Consider the following 27,374-nt stretch of genomic DNA (forward strand, 5'->3'; position numbering starts at 1 on the left):
AGCGAGAGAGACACACAGACAGAGCGAGAGAGACACACAGACAGAGCGAGAGAGACACACAGACAGAGCGAGAGAGACACACAGACAGAGCGAGAGAGACACACAGACAGAGCGAGAGAGACACACAGACAGAGCGAGAGAGACACACAGACAGAGCGAGAGAGACACACAGACAGAGCGAGAGAGACACACAGACAGAGCGAGAGAGACACACAGACAGAGCGAGAGAGACACACAGACAGAGCGAGAGAGACACACAGACAGAGCGAGAGAGACACACAGACAGAGCGAGAGAGACACACAGACAGAGCGAGAGAGACACACAGACAGAGCGAGAGAGACACACAGACAGAGCGAGAGAGACACAGAGAGAGACACAGCGAGAGAGAGAGCGAGAGAGAGAGCGCGAGAGAGAGCGCGAGAGAGAGCGCGAGAGAGAGCGCGAGAGAGAGCGCGAGAGAGAGCGCGAGAGAGAGCGCGAGAGAGAGCGCGAGAGAGAGCGCGAGAGAGAGCGCGAGAGAGAGCGCGAGAGAGAGCGCGAGAGAGAGCGCGAGAGAGAGCGCGAGAGAGAGCGCGAGAGAGAGCGCGAGAGAGAGCGCGAGAGAGAGCGCGAGAGAGAGCGCGAGAGAGAGCGCGAGAGAGAGCGCGAGAGAGAGCGCGAGAGAGAGCGCGACAGAGAGCGCGACAGAGAGCGCGACAGAGAGCGCGACAGAGAGCGCGACAGAGAGCGCGACAGAGAGCGCGACAGAGAGCGCGACAGAGAGCGCGACAGAGAGCGCGACAGAGAGCGCGAGAGAGAGCGCGAGAGAGAGCGCGAGAGAGAGCGCGAGAGAGAGCGCGAGAGAGAGCGCGAGAGAGAGCGCGAGAGAGAGCGCGAGAGAGAGCGCGAGAGAGAGCGCGAGAGAGAGCGCGACAGAGAGCGCGACAGAGAGCGCGAGAGAGACAGCGAGAGAGACAGCGAGAGAGACAGCGAGAGAGAGCGCGAGAGAGAGCGCGAGAGAGAGCGCGAGAGAGAGCGCGAGAGAGAGCGCGAGAGAGAGCGCGAGAGAGAGCGCGAGAGAGAGCGCGAGAGAGAGCGCGACAGAGAGCGCGAGAGAGAGCGCGACAGAGAGCGCGAGAGAGAGCGCGACAGAGAGCGCGAGAGAGAGCGCGAGAGAGAGCGCGACAGAGAGCGCGAGAGAGAGCGCGACAGAGAGCGCGACAGAGAGCGCGAGAGAGAGCGCGAGAGAGAGCGCGAGAGAGAGCGCGAGAGAGAGCGCGAGAGAGAGCGCGAGAGAGAGCGCGAGAGAGAGCGCGAGAGAGAGCGCGAGAGAGAGCGCGAGAGAGAGCGCGAGAGAGAGCGCGAGAGAGAGCGCGAGAGAGAGCGCGAGAGAGAGCGCGACAGAGAGCGCGAGAGAGACAGCGAGAGAGACAGCGAGAGAGACAGCGAGAGAGACAGCGAGAGCGAGAGAGACAGCGAGAGCGAGAGAGACAGCGAGAGCGAGAGAGAAAGCGAGAGAGACACACAGAGAGAGAGAGAGCGAGAGAGAGAGCGAGAGAGAGAGCGAGAGAGACAGCGAGAGAGACAGCGAGAGAGACAGCGAGAGAGACAGCGAGAGAGACAGCGAGAGAGACAGCGAGAGAGACAGCGAGAGAGACAGCGAGAGAGAGAACGAGAGAGAGAACGAGAGAGACAGCGAGAGAGAGCGCGAGAGAGAGCGCGAGAGAGAGCGCGAGAGAGAGCGCGAGAGAGAGCGCGAGAGAGAGCGCGAGAGAGAGCGCGAGAGAGAGCGCGAGAGAGAGCGCGAGAGAGAGCGCGAGAGAGAGCGCGAGAGAGAGCGCGAGAGAGAGCGCGAGAGAGAGCGCAGAGAGAGCGCGAGAGAGACACAGAGAGAGACACAGAGAGAGACACAGAGAGAGACACAGAGAGAGACACAGAGAGAGACACAGAGAGAGAGCGCGAGAGAGACACAGAGAGAGAGCGAGAGAGACACACAGACAGAGCGAGAGAGACACACAGACAGAGCGAGAGAGACACACGGAGAGAGAGCGCGAGTGAGACACACGGAGAGAGAGCGCGAGAGAGACACACGGAGAGAGACACACGGAGAGAGACACACGGAGAGAGACACACGGAGAGAGACACACGGAGAGAGACACACGGAGAGAGACACACGGAGAGAGACACACGGAGAGAGACACACGGAGAGAGACACACGGAGAGAGACACACGGAGAGAGACACACGGAGAGAGACACACGGAGAGAGACACACGGAGAGAGACACACGGAGAGAGACACACGGAGAGAGACACACGGAGAGAGACACACGGAGAGAGACACACGGAGAGAGACACACGGAGAGAGACACACGGAGAGAGACACACGGAGAGAGACACACGGAGAGAGACACACGGAGAGAGACACACGGAGAGAGACACACGGAGAGAGACACACGGAGAGAGACACACGGAGAGAGACACACGGAGAGAGACACACGGAGAGAGACACACGGAGAGAGACACACGGAGAGAGACACACGGAGAGAGACACACGGAGAGAGACACACGGAGAGAGACACACGGAGAGAGACACACGGAGAGAGACACACGGAGAGAGACACACGGAGAGAGACACACGGAGAGAGACACACGGAGAGAGACACACGGAGAGAGACACACGGAGAGAGACACACGGAGAGAGACACACGGAGAGAGACACACGGAGAGAGACACACGGAGAGAGACACACGGAGAGAGACACACGGAGAGAGACACACGGAGAGAGACACACGGAGAGAGACACACGGAGAGAGACACACGGAGAGAGACACACGGAGAGAGACACACGGAGAGAGACACACGGAGAGAGACACACGGAGAGAGACACACGGAGAGAGACACACGGAGAGAGACACACGGAGAGAGACACACGGAGAGAGACACACGGAGAGAGACACACGGAGAGAGACACACGGAGAGAGACACACGGAGAGAGACACACGGAGAGAGACACACGGAGAGAGACACACGGAGAGAGACACACGGAGAGAGACACACGGAGAGAGACACACGGAGAGAGACACACGGAGAGAGACACACGGAGAGAGACACACGGAGAGAGACACACGGAGAGAGACACACGGAGAGAGACACACGGAGAGAGACACACGGAGAGAGACACACGGAGAGAGACACACGGAGAGAGACACACGGAGAGAGACACACGGAGAGAGACACACGGAGAGAGACACACGGAGAGAGACACACGGAGAGAGACACACGGAGAGAGACACACGGAGAGAGACACACGGAGAGAGACACACGGAGAGAGACACACGGAGAGAGACACACGGAGAGAGACACACGGAGAGAGACACACGGAGAGAGACACACGGAGAGAGACACACGGAGAGAGACACACGGAGAGAGACACACGGAGAGAGACACACGGAGAGAGACACACGGAGAGAGACACACGGAGAGAGACACACGGAGAGAGACACACGGAGAGAGACACACGGCAGAGCGAGAGAGACACACAGGCAGAGCGAGAGAGACACACAGGCAGAGCGAGAGAGACACACAGGCAGAGCGAGAGAGACACACAGGCAGAGCGAGAGAGACACACAGGCAGAGCGAGAGAGACACACAGGCAGAGCGAGAGAGACACACAGGCAGAGCGAGAGAGACACACAGGCAGAGCGAGAGAGACACACAGGCAGAGCGAGAGAGACACACAGGCAGAGCGAGAGAGACACACAGGCAGAGCGAGAGAGACACACAGGCAGAGCGAGAGAGACACACAGGCAGAGCGAGAGAGACACACAGGCAGAGCGAGAGAGACACACAGGCAGAGCGAGAGAGACACACAGGCAGAGCGAGAGAGACACACAGGCAGAGCGAGAGAGACACACAGGCAGAGCGAGAGAGACACACAGGCAGAGCGAGAGAGACACACAGGCAGAGCGAGAGAGACACACAGGCAGAGCGAGAGAGACACACAGGCAGAGCGAGAGAGACACACAGGCAGAGCGAGAGAGACACACAGGCAGAGCGAGAGAGACACACAGGCAGAGCGAGAGAGACACACAGGCAGAGCGAGAGAGACACACAGGCAGAGCGAGAGAGACACACAGGCAGAGCGAGAGAGACACACAGGCAGAGCGAGAGAGACACACAGGCAGAGCGAGAGAGACACACAGGCAGAGCGAGAGAGACACACAGGCAGAGCGAGAGAGACACACAGGCAGAGCGAGAGAGACACACAGGCAGAGCGAGAGAGACACACAGGCAGAGCGAGAGAGACACACAGGCAGAGCGAGAGAGACACACAGGCAGAGCGAGAGAGACACACAGGCAGAGCGAGAGAGACACACAGGCAGAGCGAGAGAGACACACAGGCAGAGCGAGAGAGACACACAGGCAGAGCGAGAGAGACACACAGGCAGAGCGAGAGAGACACACAGGCAGAGCGAGAGAGACACACAGGCAGAGCGAGAGAGACACACAGGCAGAGCGAGAGAGACACACAGGCAGAGCGAGAGAGACACACAGGCAGAGCGAGAGAGACACACAGGCAGAGCGAGAGAGACACACAGGCAGAGCGAGAGAGACACACAGGCAGAGCGAGAGAGACACACAGGCAGAGCGAGAGAGACACACAGGCAGAGCGAGAGAGACACACAGGCAGAGCGAGAGAGACACACAGGCAGAGCGAGAGAGACACACAGGCAGAGCGAGAGAGACACACAGGCAGAGCGAGAGAGACACACAGGCAGAGCGAGAGAGACACACAGGCAGAGCGAGAGAGACACACAGGCAGAGCGAGAGAGACACACAGGCAGAGCGAGAGAGACACACAGGCAGAGCGAGAGAGACACACAGGCAGAGCGAGAGAGACACACAGGCAGAGCGAGAGAGACACACAGGCAGAGCGAGAGAGACACACAGGCAGAGCGAGAGAGACACACAGGCAGAGCGAGAGAGACACACAGGCAGAGCGAGAGAGACACACAGGCAGAGCGAGAGAGACACACAGGCAGAGCGAGAGAGACACACAGGCAGAGCGAGAGAGACACACAGGCAGAGCGAGAGAGACACACAGGCAGAGCGAGAGAGACACACAGGCAGAGCGAGAGAGACACACAGGCAGAGCGAGAGAGACACACAGGCAGAGCGAGAGAGACACACAGGCAGAGCGAGAGAGACACACAGGCAGAGCGAGAGAGACACACAGGCAGAGCGAGAGAGACACACAGGCAGAGCGAGAGAGACACACAGGCAGAGCGAGAGAGACACACAGGCAGAGCGAGAGAGACACACAGGCAGAGCGAGAGAGACACACAGGCAGAGCGAGAGAGACACACAGGCAGAGCGAGAGAGACACACAGGCAGAGCGAGAGAGACACACAGGCAGAGCGAGAGAGACACACAGGCAGAGCGAGAGAGACACACAGGCAGAGCGAGAGAGACACACAGGCAGAGCGAGAGAGACACACAGGCAGAGCGAGAGAGACACACAGGCAGAGCGAGAGAGACACACAGGCAGAGCGAGAGAGACACACAGGCAGAGCGAGAGAGACACACAGGCAGAGCGAGAGAGACACACAGGCAGAGCGAGAGAGACACACAGGCAGAGCGAGAGAGACACACAGGCAGAGCGAGAGAGACACACAGGCAGAGCGAGAGAGACACACAGGCAGAGCGAGAGAGACACACAGGCAGAGCGAGAGAGACACACAGGCAGAGCGAGAGAGACACACAGGCAGAGCGAGAGAGACACACAGGCAGAGCGAGAGAGACACACAGGCAGAGCGAGAGAGACACACAGGCAGAGCGAGAGAGACACACAGGCAGAGCGAGAGAGACACACAGGCAGAGCGAGAGAGACACACAGGCAGAGCGAGAGAGACACAGAGAGAGAGAGCGAGAGAGACACAGAGAGAGAGAGCGAGAGAGACACAGAGAGAGAGCGAGAGAGACACAGAGAGAGAGCGAGAGAGACACAGAGAGAGAGCGAGAGAGACACAGAGAGAGAGCGAGAGAGACACAGAGAGAGAGCGAGAGAGACACAGAGAGAGAGCGAGAGAGAGAGCGAGAGAGAGAGCGAGAGAGAGAGCGAGAGAGAGAGCGAGAGAGAGAGCGAGAGAGAGAGCGAGAGAGAGAGCGAGAGAGAGAGCGAGAGAGAGAGCGAGAGAGAGAGCGAGAGAGAGAGAGAGAGAGAGAGGCGAGAGAGAGAGCGAGAGAGACACACAGAGAGAGACACACAGAGAGAGACACACAGAGAGAGACACACAGAGAGAGAGAGAGCGAGAGAGACACACAGAGAAAGCGAGCGAGAGAGACACACAGAGAGAGCGAGCGAGAGAGACACACAGAGAGAGCGAGCGAGAGAGACACACAGAGAGAGAGAGCGAGAGAGACACACAGAGAGAGAGAGCGAGAGAGACACACAGAGAGAGAGAGAGCGAGAGAGACACACAGAGAGAGAGAGCGAGAGAGACACAGAGAGAGAGCGAGAGAGACACAGAGAGAGAGAGCGAGAGAGACACAGAGAGAGAGAGCGAGAGAGACACAGAGAGAGAGAGAGCGAGAGAGACACAGAGAGAGAGTGCGAGAGAGACACAGAGAGAGAGAGAGCGAGAGAGAGACAGAGAGAGAGAGAGAGCGAGAGAGAGACACACAGAGAGAGAGCGAGAGAGACACACAGAGAGAGAGAGCGAGAGAGACACACAGAGAGAGAGCGAGAGAGACACAGAGAGAGAGAGCGAGAGAGAGAGACACACAGAGAGAGAGCGCGAGAGAGACACACAGAGAGAGAGCGCGAGAGAGACACACAGAGAGAGAGCGCGAGAGAGACACACAGAGAGAGAGCGCGAGAGAGACACACAGAGAGAGAGCGCGAGAGAGACACACAGAGAGAGAGCGCGAGAGAGACACACAGAGAGAGAGCGCGAGAGAGACACACAGAGAGAGAGCGCGAGAGAGACACACAGAGAGAGAGCGCGAGAGAGACACACAGAGAGAGAGCGCGAGAGAGACACACAGAGAGAGAGCGCGAGAGAGAGCGCGAGAGAGACACACAGAGAGAGAGCGCGAGAGAGACACACAGAGAGAGAGCGCGAGAGAGACACACAGAGAGAGAGCGCGAGAGAGACACACAGAGAGAGAGCGCGAGAGAGACACACAGAGAGAGAGCGCGAGAGAGACACACAGAGAGAGAGCGCGAGAGAGACACACAGAGAGAGAGCGCGAGAGAGACACACAGAGAGAGAGCGCGAGAGAGACACACAGAGAGAGAGCGCGAGAGAGACACACAGAGAGAGAGTGAGAGAGACACACAGAGAGAGCGAGACAGAGAGAGAGAGAGAGAGAGAGAGAGGAGAGATGAGAAGGAGGTGAAGCTGCCAGAACAGTTTACAACAACACAAACAGCAAGTGTTCAGTCCTTCAACTATCAGGAGGGAATCTGAAGTGAGGAGAAATATCAGAAGGAACATTCGCACTGAGGTTGGGATAGTACTGATAAATGAAAGAACGAACAGAAAGCAGCAAACGTCTAAGAGCTGCTGCAGTTTCGATACAGAGAGAGCTGGATAATGGCCTTGGCTCGTAAACTCAGGCGAGTCTGTTCCCACAAACGTAGGCACTGATTCTGAGCAAACAAGAGCACTCTGCCCTGTCAGCATTTGCTATCTCACACTAGGTGTCAAAACGTACACGTTTCAGACAGCTTGCTCGGTGTCCTGAGCCAATATTTGTCTCTGACCCGAAACCAGCTGAAGGGTTAATCTGGTTTGTATCTTGTCACTGGTTTTGGCAGTTTCCTGACCATGTTACACACAGGATGAACTGACTGTGCAGGAGAACTGGACGCATTCTGACAATTTCCTCTCTGCTGCATCATACTCAGGCCAAAGGCCATTCACTTTCGCCTCATGTGGGCAGGTACAGACTGAAACCAGCGCGGGAGCTTGGCCAATGTAGCACTCTACAAAATGGGCCACCTTCCAGGTCCCAACGGACTCTTGGAACTCTTCCTAGTGGGAAAACGTTGGGAGAACGGAGTGATCAAAGCTGGGAGCTGAGGGCTGCAGAGAGGGAATTTGTGATGGTCCTGAAACAAGTCAGTGCCTGGAGGTGCTGGTCTAATAAGGTGCTGATTGCAAAGGCAGAGCCAAGAGTTGGTTAGTGGGCAGCCATCTGGTCGCACACAGTCTATACTCAGCATTCAAACCAGGATGAGCAAATGAAGGGGGTATCTCAGTGAGCCGGGAGCAACAGAGCAAGCTGGAGGGCCTGAATGAGCTCTTGGTGTTTGAAGAAATGGTACCCATCTGGGAGAGAATGGGAAAGGATAGACGGACACCAAAAGACAGGAACAACAGAATGGATCTCACTTTGATCGTCCGATCTCCTGAAGCCGATACAATGTACTTATCATCGAAATCGACAACGTTGACAGCTGCCCTGTGACCGACCAGGACCCTGCGTAAAGTGATGTCTGTGGACGTGCTCATATCCCACACCGCGATGGATCGATCCTTGGAGCAGGTGACCATCATTCCATTGGTGAAACGCAGATGGAGCACAGCTTCACAGTGATGGATCAATGTATTTAACATCTCACCCGTTCCAACGTCCCACACTCTGCAATGGTCAAACCCAACAGACAGCAACAGTGGTCAACCAGAGGCATTCCGCTCGGGGTGGGAAAAAGAGGTGAGGAGCTGGGGGTTAGCAGGGACAGAGCGCGCGCGAGAGAGAGAGACAGAGAGAGAGACAGAGAGAGAGACAGAGAGAGAGACAGAGAGAGAGACAGAGAGAGAGAGAGAGACAGAGACAGAGACAGAGACAGAGACAGAGACAGAGAGAGAGACAGAGACAGAGAGAGAGACAGAGAGAGAGAGAGAGAGACAGAGAGAGAGAGAGAGACAGAGAGAGAGAGAGAGACAGAGAGAGAGAGAGAGACAGAGAGAGAGAGAGACAGAGAGAGAGACAGAGAGAGAGACAGAGAGAGAGACAGAGAGAGAGACAGAGAGAGAGACAGAGAGAGAGACAGAGAGACAGACACAGAGAGAGACACAGAGAGAGACACAGAGAGAGAGACAGAGAGAGAGACAGAGAGAGAGACAGAGAGAGAGACAGAGAGAGAGACAGAGAGAGACAGAGAGAGACAGAGAGAGACAGAGAGAGAGACAGAGAGAGAGAGAGAGACAGAGAGACACAGAGAGAGAGAGAGACACAGAGAGAGAGAGAGACACAGAGAGAGAGAGAGAGACACAGAGAGAGAGAGAGAGACACAGAGAGAGAGAGAGAGACACAGAGAGAGAGAGAGAGAGACAGAGAGAGAGAGAGACAGAGAGACAGAGAGTGAGAGACAGAGAGAGAGAGAGAGAGAGAGAGAGAGAGAGAGACACAGAGAGAGAGAAAGAGAAAGAGAGAGAGAAAGAGAGCGACACACACACACGCAGACACAGAAAGAGAATAACAACAGTATTGCTGTAGTTGAAACACAGACCCTTTTACCTGGAGGAGCTTGACTATGAAAGGATGAGTCACTGTGCTCAGAATGACCCTCTAGTCAGTCACACAGTGCACCCTCACTGCTGTCAAGCAGCGCATATCACTGAGAAATAGCAACACCATAAAGTACTCCAGCCCCGTAAACCTTCTCCAGCACCCACTGAGGCTGGGACTGACCTGACTACGAGCCAAACTCCAGCACCCACTGAGGCTGGGACTGACCTGACTACGAGCCAAACTCCAGCACCCACTGAGACTGGGACTGACCTGACTACGAGCCAAACTCCAGCACCCACTGAGACTGGGACTGACCTGACTACGAGCCAAACTCCAGCACCCACTGAGACTGGGACTGACCTGACTACGAGCCAAACTCCAGCACCCACTGAGGCTGGGACTGACCTGACTACGAGCCAAACTCCAGCACCCACTGAGACTGGGACTGACCTGACTACGAGCCAAACTCCAGCACCCACTGAGGCTGGGACTGACCTGACTACGAGCCAAACTCCAGCACCCGCTGAGACTGGGACTGACCTGACTATGAGCCAAACTCCAGCACCCACTGAGACTGGGACTGACCTGACTACGAGCCAAACTCCAGCACCCACTGAGACTGGGACTGACCTGACTACGAGCCAAACTCCAGCACCCACTGAGACTGGGACTGACCTGACTACGAGCCAAACTCCAGCACCCACTGAGACTGGGACTGACCTGACTACGAGCCAAACTCCAGCACCCACTGAGGCTGGGACTGACCTGACTACGAGCCAAACTCCAGCACCCACTGAGACTGGGACTGACCTGACTACGAGCCAAACTCCAGCACCCACTGAGGCTGGGACTGACCTGACTACGAGCCAAACTCCAGCACCCGCTGAGACTGGGACTGACCTGACTATGAGCCAAACTCCAGCACCCACTGAGACTGGGACTGACCTGACTATGAGCCAAACTCCAGCACCCACGTTAAACTCAACTTGGCTGCTCATCAAAAAGCTGACAATAATGAAGTTAAGAAAACTCAGCAGGGGCTCATCCAGTCACTCCCTGTCTACACCCAGCCTGGTTTGTACACAGCAGCGATGCCAAGGGCCACACTTAGCCAACTTCTGCAAATAAAAAGCTGCACACACCTGACTGTGGAGTCTGAGGAACCAGTGATAATCACTTTGTCATCATACTGTAGACACAGCACAGAGCCAGTGTGTCCTGTAAGAACATTCTTACATTCCAGCGTGTTCTTATCCCAGATCTGAGGAGGAAACAATCAGAAATCACCATGCGGTTACAGTTCAGTGTCATTCCCAATTCCCCAGCTCAGGGGCTCCTCAGTTCGCCCAGACTGGTGACTGACTGCATTCAGACCATCGGTAAACACTCCCCCGTTCCCTGGCTGGTGCACGTACCTTGATAGTGTTGTCTCGTAGACCACTGATGATTTTCTCATCATCGTACTGTAAACAATAGACACCTTTGCTAGTTTCGCTGTGGCAGTGTATACGCTGTAAACCATGGTGCCCACACCTCCAGTTGGATTCAATGGTCTGAAAGGAGACACAAGCGTTTATCTGGTCACAGGTCGCGTGTGCAATCGGCTTGTGTTATTCAATCTCTTCAACCCATCACTGACCTGTCTCTTGCTCAAAGTCATCAGCAACCTTTACCCCAACTCAAAATGGTTAAAATCCCCAACTCCGCGTGATTCCTGACAGTCAGCATGGATTTGTGAGGGCTAGATCATTCTTTGCAAACCTTACTGAATTCTTTGAAGAGGTGACCCAAACACATGGATGAAGGTGGAGCAATAGATGTGGTATATATGGATTTAAGTAAGGCGTTTGGTAAGGTTCCCCATGGTAGGCTCATGCAGAAGGTAAGGAGGCATGGGATAGGGGGAAGTGAAGCAGATTGGATTCAGAATTGGCTGGCCCTGAGGAGACAAAGGGCGGTAGTGGATGGAAAATGTTCTACATGGTGCTCAGTTACGAGTGGTGTACCACAAGGATCTGTTCTGGGTCCTCTTCTATTTGTGATTTTTGGAAATGATTTGGATGAAGTAGTGGATGAGTGGATTAGCAAGTTTGCAGATGATACAGAGGTGGGTCGAGTTGTGGATAGTGCAGAGGGCTGGTCTAGGTTACAAAGGGACATTGATAGGATGCAGAGTTGGGCTGAGAAGTGGCAGATGGAGTTTAACCCTGAAAAGTGTGAGGTGATTGATTTTGGAGGGTCAAACCTGAAAGCAGAATACAGGGTTAACGGAAAGATTCTTGGCAGTGTGGGGGAACAGAGGGATCTTGAGGTTCATGTTCATAGTTCCCCGAGAGGTGCCACCCAGGTGGATAGAAGTTGTTAAGAAGGCGCATGGTGTGTTAGCTTTCATTAATAGAGGGATTGAGTTCAAGAGCCGTGAATTTATGCTCCAGCTACACAAAAGCCTGGTTCGGCCACATCTGGAGTATTGTGTCCAATTCTGGTCGCCTCATTACAGGAAAGATGCGGAAGCATTGGAAAAGGTGCAGAGGAGACTTACCAGGACGTTGCCTGGAATGGAGGGAAGGTCTTACGAGGAAAGGTTGAGAGGGCTCGAGCTTTCTCTTTAGAACGAGAAAGGACGAGAGGTGACTTGATAGAGGTGTACAAAATGACCAGAGATATAGATAGAGTGGACAGCCAGAGACTTTTTCCTTGGATGGAGGTAGCTATTACAAGGGGACATAGTTTTAAAGTGAGTGGAGGTGGATACACGGTAGACGTCGGAGGTAGGTTCTTTACTCAGAGTGGTCGGGGCTGCATGGCTAAAGAGGGTAGTGGAGTCAGCCTCATTAGGGACATTTAAACGGCTACAAGATAGGCATATGGATGATAGTATAAGGTAGGGGTGGAGGTTAGATAGACCTTAGGATTAGGGTAAAAGTTCGGCACAACATCATGGGCTGAAGGGCCCGTACTGTTCTATATTTTATGTCCACCCACTGCTGACATACCATCAATAATGCAGAGCGTGAGCTCTTCCTCTCGCTCTCTCTGCTCAAGCTACTCTTTCCATTCTGTAGCTTTTCATAACTGCAGGTTTGCAGCAGCCACAGTATTTTGCTTTCACTGACAATTCCTGACTGCTCCCATCTGCTTGCACAACACCATGGTCTGTTAGAGACAGTAGGAACTGCAGATGCTGGAGAATCTGAGATAACAAGGTGTAGAGCTGGATGAACACAGCAGGCCAAGCAGCATCAGAGGAGCAGGAAAGCTGATGCTTCGGGCCGAGACCCTTCTTCAGAAAATGGAGAGGCCCGAAACGTCAGCTTTCCTGCTGCTCTGATGCTGCTTGGCCTGCTGTGCTCATCCAGCTCTACACCTTGTTATCTTACCATGGTCTGCTATCTTCCTATCCCCTGTACGACTGTCAGAACTACTTACTGCTGAACACCTCACACACAGGCCGTTTGAGAGGAAATGGGGACTGAGATCTGGAGAAGGGACGTGAATGACCCTGCTGTGGAGCAATGCAGAATACCATCCCTTATTCGTCAAGTCCAGCAAAAACCCCATCCCACATCGCCACCCCTTCTCCCTGCTGAGTTTGAGGACTGCAATTTCAAATTCCATTCCAGAGAGTTGAGCAATGCCGATGCAGTACTGTGAGAATGCTGCCATATTGGAGGTGGATAACAGCTGGGGAATTCTTCCTTGCTTCATCCCAGAGCCAACATCTGAGGGAGGTCTGGCCATTGCTCTGTCAACTCCTTTGGGAGATCTTGCTGAAATCAATTGGCTGCGTTTCTGTGCAGTGACACGCAAACACCCACTTCTTTCAACAAAACTCAGTTTTCTCAATGACAAAGCAGCTACCTCTTACCTCAATGTCCTGTATGATCTGGGGATACAGTGATCTGTAGAAGGAATCTGGAGGCAACATTCCATCAGAGGGCTTGTTTTTGAACAGATACTGGATCCTGCAACGTAAAAAGGTTCATGAGGATCTACGTTTTGACACGAGAATCTCTGCCACTTTGATCAAAAACAGTGACTGCACTTTATCGCAGAGAGGGAGCACCCGGCCAGTTATCTGTAGCCATATTATAACTGATTGATTCACTGAAGACAAAAACGCACAGGCAATAGATGTAAACATCAACCACAGATATCACTGCTCGCAAGTGTTCCAGCAGCTTCATACCGAGTTGTTTGGAGTTTGAAGGGTGGCTTTTCAATTAAAAAGGTCAAAGAGATCTCCCTGCTGACAAGCATTTGGACAGAGACATGGATGGGGAATAGGTACGAAGGGATATGGACCAAAGACAGGTACACGGGACTAGCTGAAATTGTGAAAACTGAGCAGGGCATGGACAGGCTGGGCAGAAGGACCTGTTTCCATGCTGTAGACCTCGAGCACTGCGATGCTTCCTCCATTTTTTTTTGCTGTCAAGAACGAAGCCTTGTGGTACAGAAGCTTTTGACCCCTCTCCACTCTGCAGTCAATGTCTGCAAGCAGAAACCCTCTCTTTGGCCTTCAGCAGGTACGTGTTTGGGGTTATGTTCACGTTCCAAACTCAGGCCGTTAACCACTTCTACATCATCATCAACATAAACAGAAATTGCTGGAGACGCTCAGCAGGTCTGACAGCATCTGTGGAGAGAAATCACAGTTAACGTTTCAGGTGGACTGACCCTTCCTCAGAACAGACACACAGCAGCTTTAATGATCAAAGCCAGACCAAGAAAGTTTCTCCTCTGAATGTGCAGTGCAACAAATAGCCAGGGCAAGTCATAAATCAACCCCCTCACTTCTCCGCATTCCAGCTCTTGTTCATTTCACGCAGAATAATATCCTGACCCTCGGAGGGATCGTGTAGGGAGACTCCCACTGTGGCAACTCTGGGCCAGAAGCCCTGGGTACAAGCCCCACCAGCTCCAAACAGTGTGGTATGACATTGCCAAGCTCCAGCAACACAGAGGCTCTGGGTCCGAGAGAGGGAGGATGGGAAGGATTCAGACCCTCATTTGACCTTTGATGAGCATCAGTTTAATTCTGCATCAGTTACATACATGAGAATCAGTGAGAGGCTGTACAACAGGAGACATCCCGGCATCTCCTCAATCAGGCACTCTCCCAGCAGCCTGCAGACCCCAAACCCAGCCGCAGTCCTTACCATCCCCTCCCCTCCCCTCCACCATCCTCTCCCCTCCCAGCAGCCTGCAGACCCCGACCCCAGCTGCAGTCCTTACCATCCCCTCCCCTCCTCTCCCCTCCACCATCCTCTCCCCTCCCAGCAGCCTGCAGACCCCGACCCCAACCGCAATCCTTACCATCCCCTCCCCTCCCAGCAGCCTGCAGACCCCGACCCCAACCGCAATCCTTACCATCCCCTCCCCTCCCAGCAGCCTGCAGACCCCGACCCCAACTGCAGTCCTTACCATCCTCTCCCCTCCCCTCCCAGCAGCCTGCAGACCCCAGCCCGAACCGCAGTCCTTACCATCCCCTCCTCTCTGATAACCCCTTCCAGAGGGAATCCGTGCGCACCATTCGCTCCATCAGTTTCTTCCAGAGCATCCCGTCGGATATGACCCGGTACCACTCCTTACAGACCAGCTCAGCGGCACACAGGGAGCGGGCATCCAGGAACGACAGGATGTTCTCTGCAATGTGGTCCAGGCCACGGGCTGCACAACGAGACACAAGACAAGGTGAGAATGAACCAACTGAGGCAGTGCACCAGCTTAACCTAAGCATGGGGCTCAGCTCCAACTAACCCCAATCCATCAGCAGACCCTGAGCCTCTCACTGATGCTGGGTGTTGGCACAGACTTGGGCCCTAAACACCAATGTCTCCTGTGTTATAAAGTCTGGGCAGAGGCCACCACAGTCCACAGCAAGGCCATTCAGCCCCTCAGACCTTCTACACCATTGAACAAAGTCAGGTCTGATCTGTGACCATACTCCATTCCTTTCCATCACCTCTCCCAAGTTCATGAAAATCTCGCTGGATTTCCTCAGATTCTTACTGACCAGGGAGTCCAGCGAGGGATCCCCAGACTGATTCTCGGGAGAGGAGGACTGGCATTTGAGGAAAGACTAGAATCGACTGGGCTTGCACTCACTGGAATTTAGAAGAATGAGGGAGCTATCTCATAGAAGGATATAAAATCCTGATGAGACTGGGCAGGGTCGATGTGGGAAGGATACTCCCAGTGCTGGGGAAGTCCAGAACGAGGGGTCACAGTCTAAGAATAAAGGGTAAGTCATTCAGGAGTGAAATGAGGAAGAATTCCCTCACTCAGAGATTTGTGAAGCTGTTGTGGTCAGTTCATTAGATATATTCAAGAGGGGGCTGGATGTGGCCCTTGTGGCTAAAGGGAATCAAGCAGAGAAAGTGGGAGTGGGATACTGAGATTGTATAATCAGCTGTGGTCACACTGAATGGTGGTGCAGGCTCAAAGAGGTGAATAGCCTGCTCGTGGCATCTATTTTCTAATTGTCTATCACCTCAAATTTTAAAAATCTGCAGCAGAAGCCGTAAAGTGATCTATATTCGTGCTGGACGTTTACACAAGAGCCTAGCAGTTAGTTCCACAGCCCGGAATTTGGATGGTTCTGAACTAATTCCCACCAATGTCTGTGTGGATTTGCAGCTTCTGGTGCTACTTTCTGCTATTTTGGGAAGTGTTGTTGTGGGCAGGATGATCACTCTGTCTGAGAACTTGGGTTACCTCACTGTCAGTTTCCATCTTAAATCCACAAATCATCGCAATCTCTCTTGGTCCCCTTCCCAACTTCCAATTTTCTAAGACCTTTGTTCTTTTGACAAAAGCAGTACAGGCCAAATTGTAAACTGGACATAACAGAGTCATAGGGCTGGGCAGCACAGAAACGGGTCCTTCAGTCCAACTCATCCACGTCGACCCGATATCCTAAATTAGTATCCAGACCCGTATCCCTCTGAACCCTTCCCATCCAGCTGCCTTTTAAATGATGTCGCTCTACCAGCCTCCACCACTTCCTCTGGCAGCTCATTCCACCCTCTACTTGAGAAAAAGTGCCCCTCAAGCCCCTTTTAAATCCTCCCCCCTCTCACCTTAAACCTGTAGTTTTGGATTCCCCTACCCTGGGGAAAAGACTTTGGTTATTCATCTAATCCGTGCCCCTCATGGTCTTAAAAACTGCCCTTCAGCCCCCAACACTCCGGGGTAAACGGCCCCAGTGTATTCAGCCTCTGCCCAAAGCTCAAACCCACTCCCCCCACAACCCTGCCAAGAGCATTGGAAATCTTTTCTATGCCCTTTCAAGTGGCATGGAGAAAGACACTGTGTTCAGAAGGTTATGGAAAGGTTTTATCAACAGTGACCTCAAATGGGGCCGAAGATACAAGATGATGATGCTAAACCACTGTAGCTACATGGTTCATCTTCAGATCGATCACCGTGCCCAAGTCTGGATGCTACCATTCGGATCAAGACTGGCGCTGTGCTTGTTGGCCTGGGCAAAGTTAACAGGAACTTTCAGAGCTGTGTGAAATGACAGGGGGTTTCAGGTCATGGTGTTTGTATTGGCAGCAGGATCAGGTGACCAGAGGAGAGGGGGTCCTGGTAAATTCTAAAAGAACTCAGATGCTGGGGGCAGGTGAGGAGGATTCACTTGTTAAACGCAGTGAGAGAGTTGCTGTGATGAGAATGCTTTGCTTGATAGGGAGCTGAGTCAACGCTAACTATCGAAGGGATTGGGAGACCACGTTGAAAAGGAAAAGATCTACAAAGCTGTGCAGAAAGAGGAACCAACGGAACGTTTGTTCAAAAGAGCCAGCACAGGCACGACAGGCGAATGGAGTGTTTGGGATGACGGGCATGGGCATGGAGTCCCACGTGAGTTGGGTGGTGTTCACTGTCCCTCTCCTCCCTGTGTGTACCTGGCAGCACCGTGATGAAGTCCCTCTGAAGCATGGGCTTAAGGTAAGAGTTGATGTGCCCGTGTTGGTAGTGACACATTCGGGATATCAGGTTCTCGACAAATTCCACCTGATCGGTTTCAGTCCACTGGTCGAAGTATTTTACACACTGCTCCTTCTGTTTCTCATAGCTGGTCGATGGTGCATGCTGCTTCGTTGGTATCATGCTCGGCGTGCCATTGCTGAGTTTCGTCTGGAAAGGAATGAGAGTTTGTTCTTTAGAGAAACAGAATTCTGGTTAGGTGCAGCAGTATTTTTTTCTAGTATTGAGAGAAGGTACAAGTATCAACCTGCGGCAGTTTCACAGGCACACAGCAGATAGATGGGAAAAGCAGGCGGAGACAGGGAGGAGAAAGGAGGGGTTGGACGAATTTGAAAAGCTCAGTCCAAGAGATTTTTATCCAGGGTCTTGCAGGAGGAAAACAAACGTGCTGCATTGTAAAGTGAATGGTTGTTTGACGGGGGGAGGGGGGGGGGGGGCGGCGATATAACAGGCTGAGAGGTGCAGTGGGTGGCAGAGCAGAGGCTGTAGCTGGAGCAACACAGCGTTTGAAGATAAAGACTGGGGTACGAGAGGATAATTTCAACTTGAGGAGGCTCTGCAAGCGGCCACGTGCAAAGCAAACACTCTGACCTCATTCCCTCAGCACGAATAGTTCATTGGTTTGCACAGCCCGTGTCTTAACCAGCAGGTTAGATCACAGCTAGCTGGTCAACACTTGACAGGAAGTTCACGCTAAATGGGTTGCTTTGAGGACACAGTGTTCAAAGTGGCTGGAATCCTCCCTCCCCGGCTTCAAAACACCAGCTCCATGGTGGGCAATTTGGTGGCGTTTGAACAAGGCGGGCGGCCCGTCGATATAGTCAGTCACAATGTCGCGAGGTATTGTCACCTGATTAAATGTGTTCTTTCCCAATACAAGTTTCTTAGGGGGTTCAGCCTCATTAAGGTCATCGCGTCCAGACGCATTCTGGAGAGAGATGAGAGAAATCAAAACAGAGAGAGAGAGAAAGAGAGAGAAAACACAGCAGGTCAGATTTGGAGCTTCGCAAGGTCAAGCCATTCAAGAAAAAAACACCCATAAAGGTAAAGCAAAGGGAACAGGAGAAGGCGAACAAAGCAACAATGGGCTCAGCGAGTTACAATGACTGCTGCAATGTGCTTAGTGTCAACTCCAGTTCGAGTTAATATTGGGTGTTCATTCAAAGCCACTTCACCCCACCTCCCCTGACAAACAACCTGATTGTGGCTTCTTACACAAATACCTGGCTTGAATTATTTACTACTTTTCTTACAACTTTACTTATAGGTAAACTGCAGACCCTTTCTAACAAGGGGCTAGAATGTCTGCCGTTGCATAAAGTGTACCTGAGTGATCTGACACTGAATTAATAACATCGCACAGACAGACCCTGTGGCTCAGGCCCTATGTGTCTGCGCCTAACCCCAGTGCACCGTTACCAATGTTCTGCTCAGTTCCAAAGCAGGGTCACTGTTTCTGTCTCTCTCTGCAGATGCTGCCAGACCTGCTGAGTTGGCGTAGTAACGCACATTTCCGTTTCAATGTTTTGGCCAGCACCGTTTCCAGCCTGACATACTCACCTCACCTTCAACGTCATCTGCCTGCTCCCTGGGAACTCCAGGAGTTCATTCCCACGAGCGTCAGCCCCAGTGTTTGTGTATTGGGGTGGGGGGGCAACGGGAGAAGGAATACCATGTATTTTAATGCCCTCACTTTCCAACTGGTCCATCCCATTCGTTTGCGATTTAAACTCTGCGACAAAATCACCTCTGTTCTTTTCTGTTCTATCCTCATTTTCACAGCTCCCTTCACATTTACTCAAACCACACAGCAGTGAATGCATTTGTGCTGCTCTCTGCCTCTCTTCCACAGTTATACTGCTCCACACAAACAAGACAGTGAGAAGGCCATTCTGCTCACAAGCTTGCTCTGCCATCTCGTGGGCGATCTGATGCCAACCCAGCCCAGCCTGTCTCCGCTTCCCTAACCTGTTCTTCCTCTCACCCATCCCTTACTCCCACCTCAAGCCGCACCTCCATTTCCTACCTACCACCCCATCCCGCCTCCTTGACCTGTCCGTCTTCCCTGGACTGACCTATCCCCTCCCTACCTCCCCACCTATACTCTCCTCTCCACCTATCTTCTTTTCTCTCCATCTTCAGTCCGCCTCCCCCCTCTCCCTATTTATTCCAGTTCCCTCTCCCCATCCCCCTCTCTGATGAAGGGTCTAGGCCCGAAATGTCAGCTTTTGTGCTCCTGAGATGCTGCTTGGCCTGCTGTGTTCATCCAGCCCCACACTTTGTTATCACGACGGCACATTCAGTTGTCAGAGAACAGTCGGCTAATCTGTGCAGCTTTTGAAAAGCACAAGCACTTCAATGAATTCTTCGTCCTGCTCTTTGTCCACCCAGCGACCAATACCTCCTCTTAGTGAGTTTAACATGCTTACTGGATTAAATTTCGGCTGCTCTGCTCTCTCTTGTGCCCACCGCCCCCCCTCAGTCTAACGTGCTCCGCAGCCCCATTTCCAGCTCCATTGCTGTCAACTCTCGTATACGACCCAGGACTGGAGATTGGGGCCTCATGCTGAAACCATACCCTGGGATCTATCACTGGTATCCAACTCACATCAGTTTACCTTCCAATGCTGCTGGGTGACCTTCACTCCCTCTGTCTTATTGCACACCGAGTCCCCACCAAGACACAAAGAATTTCACTTGGATAGAACCTGTAACTGAGGAGAACGTGCGAAGGTACCTCCCAGATATCTCACAAGCCCATGATGCTCCATGGCACACTCGAAACAGCCAAGAAAATCCTCACGCAGGAAGGGTGAGCAGAGGGGAATGTGTAGGGCAGCTTCACACAGCTTCAAGAGGCCTGTACAGGAGTGCTGTCACTACTGTCATATCAGAATCGGAGCAAAACTACTCCCCTGCGCACAGCAAGATCCCACAGGCACTTCCTGGATCATTGACTGAGGGTTAAATGTTAATCAGACTTCACTCACCTGCCCCACCCACCCCCTACACACAATAGCATGGGATCAGAGTTTCTCCTGATTATAATCACTGAATCCCTAGCCTGCAGCAAGAGGCCAATCGGCCCATCGAGTTCCCCAGACCTTCCGACAGCACCCCACTGCCTGACCCCATCGCTGTCACCCCCACATGGAGGTTTGAGCAGGACATTCACCTGGAGACAGAGGGATACACTCAGGCTTCAGCTCAAAGTTCCAGGAAATCTCCGACTCTGGACACAATCAAGACAAAAGATCTGATTGGGTGGGATACAAATCCTCAGGGAATTCCCTGCAACTCCCACGATTGTAACAACTGGTTAATTCCCAGCTCAGGGGGCAAAGTCAAACAGCTGCACTTGGACTGACACTCCACCTGTCGCCAACAGGCATTCGCATGGCTCAGATAAACAAACTGCACTGTCACACCTGAGGGGGTGGGGGGGGGGGGGGGGGGGGGGGGGAGAAAGAGGATGGAGAAAGAGAGACAGCCAGCCAGACACACACACACAGACACGAGAGAGAGACAGAGAGAGAGAGAGAGATATACACAGAGATAAACACACACGGTGCTGTCTGTCACTTGGCCAACAGAAACTCTGGGAACACTGACGCAACACTGCTGGGAGAGAAGCCTCTGAACAGCGTTCCAAAAGTTTGTTACAACTTCTGTGAAAGCTGTCGGGCTGAAGATCGTAGCTCATCACAGCTCCCAGAAAGGGCACTGTGTTAATGCAGTACTGCAGCCAGGGATCATCTCCACGGATCAGGCTGGCAAAGTGCCTGCACACCAGTATGACTGAGGCTGTTCTCCATTGGCCTGATGGAGCCGACACAGCTCGGAATCAGTGGCAGCTCCAAGTGTTCAGTTCCAGCCTCACATCACGCCGGGTTAAACCACAGAGACTCTCCTGGGCACCACACCATTGGAAAGATATCGCAGCTCCCAAGGTGAAAGCTGGCCAGAATGATAGCTGGACCCTAACAGTGCTATGACAAGGAGAGAGTCAAGAAACAAAAGGTTTTATTTCCTGTAAAGCAGAGCCTGAAGAAATAATTCTAGTTTGGATTTACAGCAGATGGAGTAAATAAGGTCACTTTAACAATTATCTAGGGATTGGCAGATTAATCATTGTCAAGAGATATTAGGGCATTACTAGTTTTAACCCCGGTCCAAAAACATTTACATCTGACAAATAAAAACTTCTCCAGGTTTGAGCACAAGCAGCTATATGGAGCTGGGTGACAGATTCACCATGATCTCAGTGAAGAACTGGTTGGAGGGCCTGAATGGCCTCCTCCTGTTTTCTGACATCAATTGTGAGCTGAATCGCTCATGTTTGGAATCGCAGTCAACAGTGTTAGCCCCTGAGCGGTGGCCCATGCCTGACAAATCCAATCAGGAAGAAGACCGGAGATAATGGGAACTGCAGATGCTGGAGAATCCAAGATAACAAAGCGTGGGGCTGGATGAACACAGCAGGCCAAGCAGCATCTCAGGAGCACAAAAGCTGACGTTTCGGGCCAGAAACCAGGCAGTTCACTGTGTGAAGAGAGGAGATGGAGTGACCACTCAGTAGAGCATCACTGCCTGAGAGCTTGTAAAATCAGAGAGAAAAGAGCACAGACCAGCCAATGTGATGGGGGCTGTGTGGGTGAAAGGTGGGTACCCATAGTTACTTTGTTTTTGACAGCTGTAAAAGGGAGGAAGAGTCCAGTGATTGGAGGGACAGGCAGAGAGTGACTGAGTACCACTCGTTTATTTGTGGGTATTAGATAGCCTGAGCAGCCTCATTTGCTCACACTGATCATTATAGAGAATCTACATTAACGTCCAAAAATGCTTTTTAATCATTTCTACGAAATGCTGAAATATATTTTGAGGCAAAGCTGCCAGACATTCACTGCAACAAAATATTAGGTTATTCACTGTCAGATCGTTCGTTCCTATCCCCCTCAAATTACGGGCATACGAGAGAGGGGAAAGAAATCACGTGTGAAATGATTAACGCCAGGCAGAAACTGAGCTACATGCCCATTTCTCAAACTGAGCAGGACAGTGCAATCTGTAAAGGTCTTCAGTCAGGAGTGTAACTGAGCCTGAATGAACTGCAGCCCATCAGCACGCTCACTGATCAATGCCCGCATCGACAGGATACACGATAATGTTTAGACCACCAGGCTGCAATGCCTGTGTGCAATTCTTGGCAAAACTTTTTTTCAGGGTGATGGCACCGCTGCTGAAAGCCAGCATTCACCGGCCATCCCCGTCCTACACTGCTGCAGGTTCTGGGGCAGGTACCTGCGGAGCACCACAGCAAGGAGCTGGCTGGACTCGCACCGAGCAACAGCGAAGGGACGGTGAGGAACGCCTGACTCAGGATGGCGTGGGACACGGAACATGCCGCTGGCGGTGTTGCTTCGTACCTGCTGCCCCTGTCCTTCTCAACAGAAGTGATTGGGGGTTTGGAAATTTGCTGCAAGTGCCACTTACGCAGTGAACGTTCAAAAAAGGCTGCAACGTGTCCTTCAGTGCCGCACAACACAAAATAAACAAACATCCGAAGGCCCCAGGTTTGATCCCTGCTCAACTAACGGATCAGACGTGGAGAAGATGGACACAGACAGGATGGTGCAGCTCAGCTTGGTGTCGTGGATGAGAATCCACCAGGCCTTCAGGTCCACGTTGATCCTGATGCTTGAGAAACAAAATGTTCAGGGAAGTGACTGTAACCTTTGAAAGGAGACGGAGCAGGAAACATTCCAGTTAATGGTAAAGGAAGGTGTGGGGAGCTGGAACATCCAGAGGGTAGAATGCTTACAGAAAGACCCACCTGGGTGACAAGGCCGAATACAAAAAGCTAGCTACAAACCTAGCAGTGTATGACCATCAGGGGAAGCGATGCATGGTCAGGTGCCCATTCAGGATGACTTCAAAAACCCGACTACAGTCTCTGGAGCAGCACAGATTTCTTCCCTTGTACTTGGCTCTGAGCCTTCTGTTTTCCGTGGACTCTGGACTCGGAGAAATTTCTACACTCGCGCAAGGATCAGGGTGAGATGGTAAGAGCCGAGGGGAGCCAACGGCCTGATGGCATTATCCCTCGTCTACGAACCCAGGTTTGAATCCTGCCACAGCAGCTAAATTCAGTTACTCTAAAAAGAAACCTGGATTTATAAGTCCAAACGACCATGAAACTGTTGTTGGAAAAAAAACCTACTGGGTTCACGAGCGTCCTTTAGGGAAGGAAGCAGCCGTCCTTACCCAGTGAGGCCTACACATGTACCCCAGACTCATGCTGCTGTGGCTCGGAGTGAGCAATTACTAATGGCCTGGCCAGCGAGGCCAACATCTCCTCAATGGGCATGAACAAAAGTCTGAACTAAATCAGCAAATACAGCGAGAGCGATGGGAGAAATGGTCTTTTTAGCAGGGCAGGGGCATTGGAGCCGGAAAGCATAGCCTGTGTGCGCGCTGGAAGCATCCTGAATCAATACACAGTGCAGAGAATCACACTGTTCGCTGGGAACGGAAGGTGGGGGTGAAGATGGATGAATGGCACTGAGTCAGCTGTTTGTTCAGAGAGCCACTACAGGCCAAGTAAGATAGGCAGAAGGGTCTCTGCCTGTAACAGGCCATTGTGGGAGCTTGCTGTGCACAGATTTCAGCTACAACATCCCAAATTCTAACTCCGAGCAAAGTTCCAAAATTCAATCCAGCTGAATGGCTGTCAATACTTTCCACAAAATCATGGATTTACATCTGAAGCACCAGGAACTAGATAGAGATACCCCTGAGACACAGAACGAAAGTGAGAATTACTCTCTGTGAACTCAAGGCTGCAATAATATTTGACTCAGATTGCAGTGGGTTGATCTGGTCACCAATACTCACAGATGAAGATTTCACCTAGATCTCTCCATCCAACTCCTGGTTCTTAACTCACAGTCAGTTAACCCTGTCCCTGAATAATTAACTCCAGAACGGCATCAGGCCAGGGAACAATGACAAGATGTGGTGTTTATGAGAAATAGGCCTCAGTCCATGTCTACTCCTGTGTGCCAATGGGACCACCCATTCCAACCTGCTGTCCTTGACATTTGTCCATTCACTTACTCCGCATGGATTTGGGCTGGCAGACTCAATACCTTCGCACTGGATGGGATCCCTGCCAAGATTCTCAAAGGCGGCAGAGGGACAGCCCCAGTAAGATGCTCCTCACCTGATAATCCTCAGTCAGGAGCAGCCCACGTCACATGGGACCTCTCAGACAATGTTTGGGAAGAGAGCAGAGTCTGACTGCAGCACTGACAGCAGTGTCTCTGTGCTGTTTCCTGCAAGATTCACAGGCGTGGAAATGATGGACAGGAGCGATAGGGAAGAGTCCTAAAACCTAACAACCAAAACTACCTGTAGGCAAACAGTGTCCACACTCTCTGAGCCCCATCACGGAATTCTTTCGAAAGAACGGGCCTCTGTCCCAACACCCCGCCGCTTAAAAAAAAAGCTCTTTTCTCAAGCAGCTCCTAAAGTGTCACAAATCCCCACAGTGAAGGCGTTCAGGAGTGAGATCCTTAAAAACGTGGACCATTTTTCTCCAACGTGGAACAAGGAAATTCACTCCGAGTGCCAGCTCAGCCTGAAGCTGACTGGGATCACAAAGCAGAGACTAAATTCAAAGGTAGCCAGGCAGCTTTGAAGACCTGAACAATTTCTAGCAATCACTCAAAGCACTGTACAAATCTTCCCACAATGCCTTAACAGGCCTGGGTGTGAGAGTAGAAAGGCCATCGTTCAGCAAGGTCCTATCCACAAGCCGACATACGCAGGGTGTCCTCACTGAAAACTAGCTGCACTGACTAGGACTTGTCTCTTGTGCGCCTGACACCACAGTCCCACAGCAAACACTCCATTCGGAAAACCGCCACAGCAGGAGATTCCCAGTACGACAGAAAAATACCTCAGGGATGTCCTTAAAGCTCCCTGGACAGGTCAAACATCTCCTGCCTCATGGGAGTCTCTGGTTTCTGACTGACTGAACTGTAGGAAAGCTCACTAGGGAAGGCAAAGTACATGTCCACAGATCTCATTGGGAATACACAGAGAGAATCAGATGGCATCAGAATGAGGTCACTAAGCTCCCCCAGATAGATTGAACCAAGCCTGCAGAGAATTAATTTATCCCTGTGCATGAGGGACAGCAAAAGGGAAAGACAAACCAATGATCAACCTCTCACTTGAGCGACAAAGAAGGGAAAGTGTGTTTCTTTGGTCCTGATGCAGGCTCCATCCCACACGAACCAAAGCCTCCTGTCAAACAAACCATCCAGTTTCTGATCTGAACCAAAGCTTAAACCCACCTCACAATCCCCCCCCATTACGGACTTGGCCGAATTCAGGCAAAAATACGAAGCACACGGCACATCTCAGAAGCTTGTAGGATCTGTTACATGTGACACAAGCAAACAAGGATTACATCCACAAATGTGTTACATCAACCCTTAAAGAAACCAGGACTCACTTCTCACGGGTCTCACCAGAGCTCAGTGATGTTCATATCATCAGCATCATTGTACCATATCAGAGGCTAGTCAATCCATTAGATCTGCTGTCTCTTTGAAAAAGCTATCTAATTAATTCCCTTTGCCTGCTATTCTCCTACAGTTTCCACTTCAAGCACTTAGTCAGATCCCTGTTGAAAGTTGCTGCAGATCATGACTTGTAACGGAATGAAAAGTGTCTTATTTCCTCTCCCTTTCCTGTTTAGAGCCTTTGCTTCGTGATCTTCAGCCGACAGTAAACAAATTTTCCCCATTTGATCTAACTCACCACTGTGTGAACCCTCTCCTCACCTTTCTCAGAAAGGAGGGAAGCAGTCACACTCTCTCCTCTTTCCACATGTTCCTGGACCCTGTGATCACCTGTGAAATCTCTCAGGACGATTCCTTGCTTCTTGAAGTGGGATGCCCAGAATTGGACAGAAAATTTTAAGTGAGGTCTGAACAAGGTTTTTAAAAGTTTAGAAGATATCTCTCTTCATAAAATCAACAATCTCTTCTGACTGATGAACTTGCCCTGGCAGCTTGGAATAAGACTGGCCGTGCTAAATTGCCCATAGCATCCGGGGATGTGTAGCTGAGGTGAATTCACTTTGGCAAATGCTGGGTTACAGGGATAGGAGAGGGGTGGAAAGAGTCTGGGTGGGATGTGCTTTGGAGAGGTGGTGTGGATTTGTTGAGCCAAATGGCCTGTTTCCACACTGTATCGGCTCTATCCTACAGCCCCTCAATCCACGTTTCCATGTAAAATTGTCCTTATCCAGTTCATAAATTCCCTTCGTTCTTCCTCCCAAAATACTACACATCACTGTTTTCCTCAAGAGTTGGCCTGTTTCCCAAATAGGTTTATGTCCAACTCAATTCTGTTATTGTCCTCCACCCAGATTTGGGTCACTTTGAAACGACATCCTGTACACCACCCCAACCCTGGTCCAGGAGATGAACATACATTTATTGCAAAATGTATTGTACATTATTGTAAAAGCACTGGTCCTTATAAAGGCACCTTGTCAACACCAGTGTAGAATCTCGAAAACAACTACTCGCCACCACGCTGAACCTGCTGCTTTTTAACAGATTTTATCTACATTGCAACTCCTTCTCCACTCTCATACATGAACTCTTCCATTCGGTGTATGATGTGGGACATAAACATGTTTTGAAAATCCATCATCACACACAAAACAATCTTATCTCAGCCTCCGCGAGACTTCACAAGGGGCCCGACTGTTACTTTCTAGACTCAAGCAGAATCTTGACAAGCGGTTAAATCATTGGCTTACCATGTATTCCACTATCTTGTCATGGAGTATGGAGTC

The 27,374-nt window shown here is 51.9% G+C and overlaps 1 protein-coding gene across 2 annotated transcripts in view; it reads right to left on the minus strand.

Moving 5' to 3' along the window:
* LOC125447950 (F-box/WD repeat-containing protein 1A) overlaps window positions 1-27,368 on the minus strand; it is a 42,453-nt gene extending 15,085 nt beyond the window's left edge. Inside the window, exons 1-8 of one of the 2 annotated variants that reach the window (XM_059641229.1) lie at window positions 27,339-27,368; window positions 18,348-18,425; window positions 17,416-17,647; window positions 14,989-15,175; window positions 13,371-13,467; window positions 10,918-11,055; window positions 10,645-10,763; window positions 8,380-8,629 (exon numbers count right to left, since the gene is read on the minus strand). In XM_059641229.1, the coding sequence (XP_059497212.1) occupies window positions 8,380-8,629; window positions 10,645-10,763; window positions 10,918-11,055; window positions 13,371-13,467; window positions 14,989-15,175; window positions 17,416-17,647; window positions 18,348-18,425; window positions 27,339-27,341 (1,104 nt within the window). In that variant the 5' untranslated portion in view covers window positions 27,342-27,368. The remainder of the gene's footprint in view (window positions 1-8,379; window positions 8,630-10,644; window positions 10,764-10,917; window positions 11,056-13,370; window positions 13,468-14,988; window positions 15,176-17,415; window positions 17,648-18,347; window positions 18,426-27,338) is intronic. The other variant, XM_059641230.1, reaches the window with a different exon arrangement.
* Window positions 27,369-27,374: the final 6 nt, after the last annotated feature.

The sequence above is a fragment of the Stegostoma tigrinum genome, chromosome 40 (genome assembly GCF_030684315.1).
Source record: "Stegostoma tigrinum isolate sSteTig4 chromosome 40, sSteTig4.hap1, whole genome shotgun sequence".
In the NCBI taxonomy this organism is placed as follows: domain Eukaryota; kingdom Metazoa; phylum Chordata; class Chondrichthyes; order Orectolobiformes; family Stegostomatidae; genus Stegostoma; species Stegostoma tigrinum.